Source organism: Ostrea edulis, chromosome 5 (genome assembly GCF_947568905.1).
Source record: "Ostrea edulis chromosome 5, xbOstEdul1.1, whole genome shotgun sequence".
NCBI classification, from domain to species: Eukaryota; Metazoa; Mollusca; class Bivalvia; order Ostreida; family Ostreidae; genus Ostrea; species Ostrea edulis.
Window position 1 is genome coordinate 53,802,551 of NC_079168.1, and position 9,863 is coordinate 53,812,413.

The 9,863-nt window shown below is 32.7% G+C and overlaps 1 protein-coding gene across 1 annotated transcript in view; it reads left to right on the forward strand.

Annotated features, from left to right (window-relative positions):
* Positions 1-4,361, forward strand: part of LOC125649695 (uncharacterized) — a 51,615-nt gene extending 47,254 nt beyond the window's left edge. The window contains exon 17 of the mRNA XM_056166101.1: positions 131-4,361. Coding sequence (XP_056022076.1) covers positions 131-328 — 198 coding nt within the window. The 3' untranslated portion in view covers positions 329-4,361. The remainder of the gene's footprint in view (positions 1-130) is intronic.
* The last annotated feature ends 5,502 nt before the right edge of the window (positions 4,362-9,863 follow it).

The following is a 9,863-nucleotide window of genomic DNA, read 5'->3' on the forward strand; positions in this document are numbered from 1 at the left end:
GCATACTCCCTTACAGATACATGAAGACTAAAACTAAACAGTATCTTAGAAAATGGTATATCATATTCCGAAATATAGATTCTTGATCATTTTTCGACAAATGGGTATACATTGTGTATTTTTTTTTCAGAAGCATTCCTATGCTGTGCAGAAGACATTTCATGACAGACCACTGTCACCCCCTCCCTCATACCAAGAATCCTTCAAAACAAATCGGCTCCACAGCTCATCCAGTATCAGAGCCACCTCTGATGATTATAACCCAAAGCCAAACAATGTTTTCAGTCTTGAATTACAGAATCCGGGTTTTAAAACTATTTTTGAGTGAATAAGTAAAAGTTCAATTACAAATTGATTAAGATCCTTGTTTTAGAGTTGCTGTAATCTTTTACATTGCAGTATACTGAAATGCAATGATTTTATTTCAATGAAATTGAATGCTAACTTTATTGTAAACTGATTTAGGAATAATGTTTGGAGTGCATCTGTACATGTAAGAAGGTATTGTACATTTATAGCATAATGTGTTAAAATTAACAAATTTAAAAAAGAATTCTTTTCTATAACTGCATATATTTAAGAACAACTAAATACATAGTCATTTAGAACAAGAAGACCTATACCAAAAAGTGTAATTTTTATGATCCCTGGGATAGAGGTTCTGACCCCAGGGCGGGGTCAAACTTGGTATATAGTGTAAAACTTTTAAATACCATATAAGTTTTGAATTTCTACAAGTTGCATGATTGGAAGAGTTAGTGGTTTCCATGGTAACAAATACATTATCACTCATTTAATTTTAGAAACTAATATCTTAAAAATGACTTCAGATTGTCCCGAATCTCAGAAACTACACACGAGATTAAAATTAGACCTTTTTAGGATAATGGTACATACACGTATATTACATTTGTAGATGTGCGGAAGAAATGTTGTTTTAAAATCTCCAATGTATGAGAATACAGAATCATGTGTGAACATAACATTAATATAAGACAAGTTGGTTTTACTGTTTAAACGGAGCCCGCCCCCGCCAGGAATACCCTCTCACCTTTTTTATTTTTTATCTTCAGTAATGATGTAGAAATAGATCTTTAGCAGTTTATAAATAAATTACCGTCAATGAAAATACACCATTTGTTAATTTTACATGTAAGAATGTCTGTCAAATTGAACAAAATTGTGTTGTCAAAACAAGAACATACTGTATTTGCTTTGTTTAGAAGTGGTGTCCTACTAATTCGTATAGAAACCGGTCAAGTTACCAGAACTAACCTGCATCTTCTGTGCTAGTGTGGATATTGAGGACGAAAAATACTTTTTACTTTGTGTTGTATATGAAAATATTAGACACCAATATTTATAGATATTCGAGTAACTGTTATGTACATCGAATATTCAGAGGACTTGTTCATAATTACCAAATTGAAATAGCGAAAGTTTTAATTACGCATTCTTGTAGAGAAAAATATATTGTCAATGCGTATGATTTGAAATTAGAAATATCATATTAACAAAGTGACTTATTATATTGTCAAAGGATTTTAGTTGGTTTTTTTCATCGTATACCATATGCCATATCGTCGATATGAAAATCTTTTCATATGTAATGTTTCCAAAATGACTTTAATTACTGAGATTTTGTTTCCAAACAATTTTGGCCGAGTTGCACAACTTGTTCGGCTTATAGTACGATGAATGGCGGGTTGGTTGGCGGGCGTCCCTGTAATAGGGTACTTACTTCGTGTAGTGAACTCCTCTTACACCTCTGACTTCACATTCCTCAAACTTTGTACAGTTGTTATGGACACATTAAAGATGTGCAAGTGTCTTTTGAAAGTGATAAGACATTTTTCGAAAAATTTCATGTAGTTTGAACATTGTAATTTCTAAGCATGTCTTAAATAGACGGTATCTATTTTTGTAATCAACCTCTCTTATCATGGAAACATTGAAGATGTGTCATTTTTTAAAGCATGGTACCTACTTGGTGTTACCAACTCCTCTCACAGCATTTACTTGACATTTTTCAGACCATGTACATTATAGTTGTTATAAAAACATTGATGATATACATGTGACATTTTAAAAGTGCTTCTGGGTTTTTTCTTCTAATTCTACATTTAATATGTCATTTTTCCAGTATGTTTTGTACTGCTGCCTCTATGATAGATTACCTATTTTAAATCAATCCGGTCATTTCTGTTCTTGAATCGATTTTTTCATCAAAGAATTTTTATCATTGATATTTTCCATTCATGTATTATTTTGCTATTCATAGATTTAGTCCTGCATGTTGCAAATTCATTTAATTCGTGGAACATATAAAAACATTTAGGATTACTTTTTAGTTAAGATCCCAGCTGATTTGAATACATTAATAGCACAATTTAAAAAGGCTTATCAAAGATTAGGTCTTCTAAACAAGTTTAAATTTATCTTTTGCAGAAATACACTCTAAATGTACATTGCTCTTCTATTGTTTGATTTGGGTGTCCATTACAATATGGATTTCCCATTACATCAAGAGAGTCACTATATCTAGAGACAGGTCTGGACCTTCTTCCAGAAAGGCATAATGTGGGAAAACTAAACACCATGTTTAAAGTACATAACGATTTAGTTCCTGATTATCTCAAGGTACGTAGCTCATTACACCAAAATTTTATTTAATGGTTTATTAAAACATTTCTTTTGAAGTATGATTTCACCATTGAAAGAGTAATACAACTTCTCAATGATTTTATATGAATCTTTTGTGATTTTTCCCGGAATGATAAAAAATGTGTTTTGTTTGCAAATAAGAGATTATAGAGTCCAACTTTCGCTGTAATTTGGTGCGTGATATGAATATCTAATAAAACATAGATATAAACATTTTTTAAAAATTTAGAAAAAAAATGTTTATAAAAATTAGAAAGGTTTATTTGTTAATATTTTGGTTTCAATCTACAGATAAAATCTTCAAAAATCATGTCGGTTAGAAAAGAGATATATCGAAGAAATATGTTTTAAAAAGAAATTGAATCGAAATGACAAATTTAGATATATGTCACTATATTCAAACGAGAGAAAATAGTACCGCTTCCGATCAAAATTGATAGAAATTACTAAAATAATCATATTTTTGCTAATCATATGCACTTTTCATCAAGAAATTGGTTTCCTTTATAAATTCATTCAATTTGTAAACCATTTTACATCAAGGGACTGTAGATTTTTTTATTGCAATGTTCTCTATGACTTTTTCATAATTCCGATCGGGCTCGGTTCAAATTTGAAAAATCGTAATATTTCTGAATCTTGACCATTTCATTTTAATTTCTATTTAGAATATATTTTTCTGATGTTATCTTTTTTATAATTGACATGCTTTTTGAAGATTTTATCCGTAGTTTTAAAAAATATTAACAAATAACATTTTCAATTTTCATAAATATTTTTAATAAAAAAATTAGAAAGTCTATCTGAGTCATTCAAGCATTTTTTCTTAGATATCCATACATATGTATTATTCATCAAATCACAACAAAATGTGGACTCTATAGAGTATCTTACTTGCAAACAAAGCACCTTTTTTATCATTCCGGGATAAATCACAAAAATTTCATATAAAATACTTGAGACCTTGTATCACTCTTCATATGAGGTGTTTTAACGAGCCATTAGATAAAATTTTAGTGTAATGAGCTACCTTAAAAACGTATTTCCTTCAGAAGAGAATCAAGTTAACAGGGAGGATTGCTCTTCCTAAATGTAGATTTTCAAGAATTTTTTTTATTCCATTCATAGTAAACCAATGGAACAATGTCTACATATCAACCAGAAACAACCCATCTTTCAGTATCTTCAAAAACAGTATTGAAAAAATCCATTCTAAACCTCCATCTTATTAGGAAACTAAACATTTTCCACACTTATATGATCTATTTCGAAGAAATATAGTTAGAAGTCCCATTTGCTCCTGTGGTTTACCAGAGGACTCTTTCTTATCATGCCAGAAGCGAATTATTCATAAGTATTTTTAATTTTACTCGAATAACTATTATTGGTTGTTATTTACTGGGGAGACGAAGCATAACATGTTGATATTGAATAATTCATTGTTGCTTCTTTTGTACAAAATTCATTCGGGATTCTGTTTGGTAGATTTAGTGATATTACTACTTAAATTCTTGTTTGATTCAATCAATATATTTGTTTACCATGTATAATGCATAATATAATGTGATTTAGCGTGCTTGTTTTCCATTATAACTACTATATTGACAGATGTATTTAAGATGAAAACCATGTAAGTTGATTGATCTTCTCTGTTTAAACCTGTTGTATATTTATGCAATAAAACATATTCAAATCTGTACTTTTAATAAACTTTCAGGACATTTATTATATCTAGTTGTGGCTTGAGATTGTTCCCCTTGTAAAGTTCTTTAACGTTTTTAAAATAATCCTCATTCCAGTTTTTGAAATATATTTACCGCTGTATTTCGGTCGGTGTTCGATTTACATACGTTAATTTAAAGCACACAAAAACCGAGTTAACTGCTTGAGTATACAAAAGTTTGGTAGAGTTATATACAAATGTACTACTAACCCATTAATAGTGACTGGCTACTTAAAACGAGAAACGTCTGTTACTTGTGACTGACTACTTAAAAAGAGTAAAGTTTGTAACTGGTGATTGGCTACTTAAAAAGAGTAAAGTTTGTTACTGGAGACTGACTACTTAAAAAGAGTAAAATTTGTTACTGGTGACTGGCTACTTAAAACGAGTAAACTTTGTTACTGGTGACTGACTACTTAAAAAGAATAAAGTTTGTTACTGGTGAGTGGCTACTTAAAAAGAGTAAAGTTTGTTACTGGCGACTGGCTACTTAACAAGAGTAAAGTTTGTTACTAATAACTAGCTACTTCAATGAATAAGGGCTATGAATATTGAGTCAGTTCCAAGAAACAGGAAACTGGGTTTGAATATAATTACCTATATCAGGTTTAGTTAGATGTCTACAAACAGACGAACATGCTGATTCCAATATTTTCCCTAAACTTCGTTTGCGGGGGTATAATTATCAAAATATAGAAAACTTTGATAAAATGGTGGTATTTTTTTTTTAAAGAAAAGGTGAAGATAACGAACATTTAACAATCTCATACTCCCTACAAAGAATACAAATTCAAGAGTAGGACAAACACGAACCCCTTGATATGAAAGAGGTGCGACAAGGAGCTTAACAGGGGCAAGCATCCCCGTAGTCAGCATCAATGTAAAGATTGGCCCAACAATAGGTATGAAACATGTCAGGCAGCATTTGACCCAATGACAGGTTGTATTGGTAAATCAAATTCTTATAACGACCATAGAATTTAAAGAAATGTTGACTTTAAACTGGATTGGTGAAACTCCTGTAACATCAACTTATTTGTCAGTTGCCTGTCTCGATTTAAAACAGATCATAAGCAAAACGCGCCCTTGCGTATTGAATCAGTTGAGAGACATAGGGATAATGGAATATTGCTACATAAATATGGGAAGTTGATGATGGAAACGCTCCTGTTTGCCATACAGTTGAGCTGTTAGTTTGCCGTTAACATCTATGTTCAATAAAATATTTAAGTATGAAGCAGATGTGGAAGACTGGTGTCTTTTATTTCACTGGGGTATATCGAATCGACATATGAATGAAAATGATTATTGTTAATTGATAAAACGTCGTCGATTTATTTAAATGTCGAGGTGAAAACCACAACATGATTTTTAAAAGTAAATTATGCCTCGTAAGAATATAAAAACAGGTCAGCTAATAAAGGAGCACAATTCGTGTCCATGGCAATTTCAACAGACCTGATCACCATAGACTACGAAGATAGTGTCAATGAGAAACTCTAGGAACTTTTGGATATTAACTTCAGAATATTCGGTCGCAGAATCACAGCGCTAATATGACTAGCACGACCTTTCTGTTCTGGAGAAAAAAACTTTTCTTCCCTACATACATGCATTATGTAAATTTGATCCACCCTAATCCCAGGATCTACATAACTTAGAAACATTTGAATTTTGATATGATTTCATTCGGTCCTGCTACTCTTAACAACAATTTGTTCTAAGCGATTCCTGTATATTCCCATATAAAATTTGATCTCTTATTGTGACCGCACCATACCCTTGAATTGAACAAAATTGAATTTGAACTAACTGAAATTGTTTACATATTTATATGACTAATCATGGCCCTGCTGTTGTTGAGATGAAGATGTTTCCCTATATATATGTTTATGTAAAACTTTGACCCCCTAGTGTTGCTCCAACGTCCCCCAGGGAGTTCAGATTTTTCGAAGATGATTCCCTATATACAACCCTAAATCCCCTCATGTGGTACCACCCAACTTCCGGGGCCCCAGTTTGCAGAAACTTAACTATGTCCTACTTGTGGATACTTGCGAATTAATATTACTAATCATCGCCCTGCTGTTCTTCAGGAGAGTTTTCCATATCTATCCCCATGTCAAATTTTGATCCTATATTGTTGCCCAACCTTACATCCGGAATTCACATTTGACGGAACTTGAATCTGCACTATCTGTGGAAAGTTACATATTAATAATCATGGCACTGTTCTTGAGAAAAAATTTCCAATATATTACAATTTATATATTTGATCCTTTCCACTGTTGTGACCCCTTCCTACTGCCGGGGCCATAATTGATGTAACTTTAATCTGCACTTCCAGGAGACGTTTGGATATTAGCATGACTAATCATGGCCCTGTTGTTCTTGAGATTGTTTTTTAGATATTGTCCCTTACTATATGCATGTAATCCTCTATTGTGTCCCTACCCTACTTCCGGGGACTACAATTTGAACAAAATTGAATCTGCACTACTCGGGGATGTTCGCATATTAATATGACTAATTGTTGTTCTTGTCTTGTTGTTCGTGAGAATATTTTCCCTATATATATGTATGTAAAATTTGATCCCTTATTGTGAAACCACCTTACCCCCAGGGACATGATTTCAACAAACTTGAATGTTCACTTTGTCAGGAAGCCTACAAGTAAATTTCCACTTTTCTGACCCAGAGGTTCTTGATAGGAATTTAAAACAGTCTCATCCTTTTCAAGTGTTCTTGATCATCTCCTCTTGCAAGGCAGCACGACCCTTTATTTGCATTCTCTACCCAGAGTTATCGGTTCTTACACTCACATACACTTCGTCTCGCGATTTTTTAAAGATTCTTCTAAAACGGCAAATATGCTCAAATAAAATATGGTTTCAACTTTAGTTGCAAAAATATACGTAAATGAATTAATATTAATCAGATGCCAAATCTTTCTGTGACACAAGAGGTGGATATTCCTCGATTACACTACATAGGTAGATATACATGTACATTGTAATGGTCCCTGTCCTCACCTTAGGGGCCATAGTTTGACCTACATTTACCCCGATATTTCATAAACTACTTCTTAGTTTTAGAAAAAGTGGAATAACACTGTTGATTTTGAGACGTTGACAGAGGTATATGTGAGTGTCAGAAACGATAACTCTGGGTAGAGATTGTGTTTATCAAAACAAACTTTAAATCCTCTTTACTCAAGGATACCGCCGAGAGATTAGAGCGTTGGCCCCGCACCGCATGCGGAAGGTTCGAATCCCGGCCGCGATAGACCTAAGTCGTTAAAACGGGTCGTGGCAGTTCCACCGCTAAACGCTCGGCATCAGGTGTAAATGTCACGGGTCCTCGGAGATGACCTTAAAAACGGATGACCCGTGTCACAGTTGGTGTGGCACGCTAAAGAACCCTCACTGTTCAATGGCCGTAAGCGCCGAGCATAGGCCTAAATTTGAAGCCCTTCACCGGTCTTGGTGACGTCTCCATATGAGTGAAAAATTCTCGAGCGAGACGTTAAGCCAGATACAATCAATCAATCAATCTTTACTCAAGGGTTTGGTTAAAATAGGCGAAAATGCGATTTGTAATATAGATATTTTATTTTGAAAAGAATAAAGTTTACTTGTGTCACAGAAATCCCAAAAGATTTGCCAAAGAGAATTTACATTGCAATTTTGAAAATGTAGACAAGGGAAATATGTATTTTTCTTTGTACAAAAGAAGACGGCTTTTGTTTTCGAAGGATCAAATTTTAACAGCCATTGTTTAAACCATCGTTAAAGCCGAAGTAAATCATTATTCAGCACGCATTGGCTATTATAGATATTGGTAGAACAGTTCTGCAAAGAATTATCATCAGCGTAAAGCCTACATAAACTTGACATATTTTCAGCAACATCATTGACATATATCAAAAATAAAAGAGGACCTAATACGGACCCTTGAAGGACTCCAACATGTAAAGGTTTGAAATTAGACATTACATTTCTATGCTATACCCTTTGAGTTATGAAATTTAAATAGCTTTGAAACCATTGTAATAAGTTACCACTCACTCCATAAGTTTGTAGCTTAAAAGGAAGTCCCTTATGCCATACACGATCAAAGGCCGTTGACAAAACACCATACAGCAACATTTTCCCTCATCTATGGATTTTGCTATATGATCATATGATTCAATAAGCTGATAGGCAGTTGAATGACCAGGTACAAAAAAAAAACAGCTTGGTATTTGTAAAAAAGATCATTTGAGTGAAAATAATTGTATACATATTTAGAAATAACACGTTTTTAATATTCAGAAAGTGATGTGTCTACCTTGACTTTTAGTAATTTCCATTGTGGTATTTCAGAACATGATGAGGATTTTACGGTGTCTGAAGGTTAGTTAGAAACATGTATATGTTTTATTTAAACACGTAGACCGATTGGTTTTATACACACCTTGCTTTGTCATATAAATGTTCAAACTGCGGATGGAAAACGCAGTTAAATGCAGGATTGTTAAAATTAGCTTTCAATTGTAAGATAAGATTTATCTTACGTAGATAGAGAGGTGGTTCATTTGCCTCAACATTCAAACTATCTACAAGAGAGGTTCGAAAAGCTCCAATGCACAGTCGAAGTCATTGATGGTGGATTGCATCAAGGGCCTTGATAAAGGATGTTCTTGCAGCACCATATACTAGTCGTAGTACTATCTAATTGTAATTGAGGATCATCGTGGTATTTCAGTTTAGAACAGTCCATTAAATATTATCCCTTTGAGTTATGCCTAGACAAAATTCAAAATTGGGCCGATGTAAATGCTTTTAAATTTTCCAGAATTAAAACCGCATGCATGCATATCTGTTCTAGACGGAAACACCACGATGATCCTCAATTGCAATTAGATAGTACAATAAAAATGGATGGGTGTTCCAGTTTCAACTTCTTCTATTTTTTGTAATGTCATTATTTATTAGAAAGTATACATATTATTAGTTGGGATAAAATATCCTTGGATACTCCCGCATAATTCTCACCAATGGTGCCAGGGGCCCATTGGATTGAATGTATTTTATTATGATTATTATCTTATATAAGGCATATATATGATTTATATAAAAATACATAATACCACTATATGTATGATAACATACATCAAATATTTGTGACAAGTATTTTTCAAAGTCATAGAAATATCATATACAACGTTGATGTAGATATAGCAACAGTAGAATAACATAGAAATTAATTACTTAAGAATTATGTATAAACAATGTAGTCGTAAGTTGACCATATAGTTATAATGATAAATATTTAAAGGATAATATATAATGATCTCTTCACATTTGTCAATTTACATTAATTTACAAAGATGTTCAAAACATTTATGCTCTTTTGCAACTTCAGTGAATGTTGTCTTAATGTTTTATATAAACTTAAAAACTTCATATGAAAATTCTTAAAAATCACTAGCTCC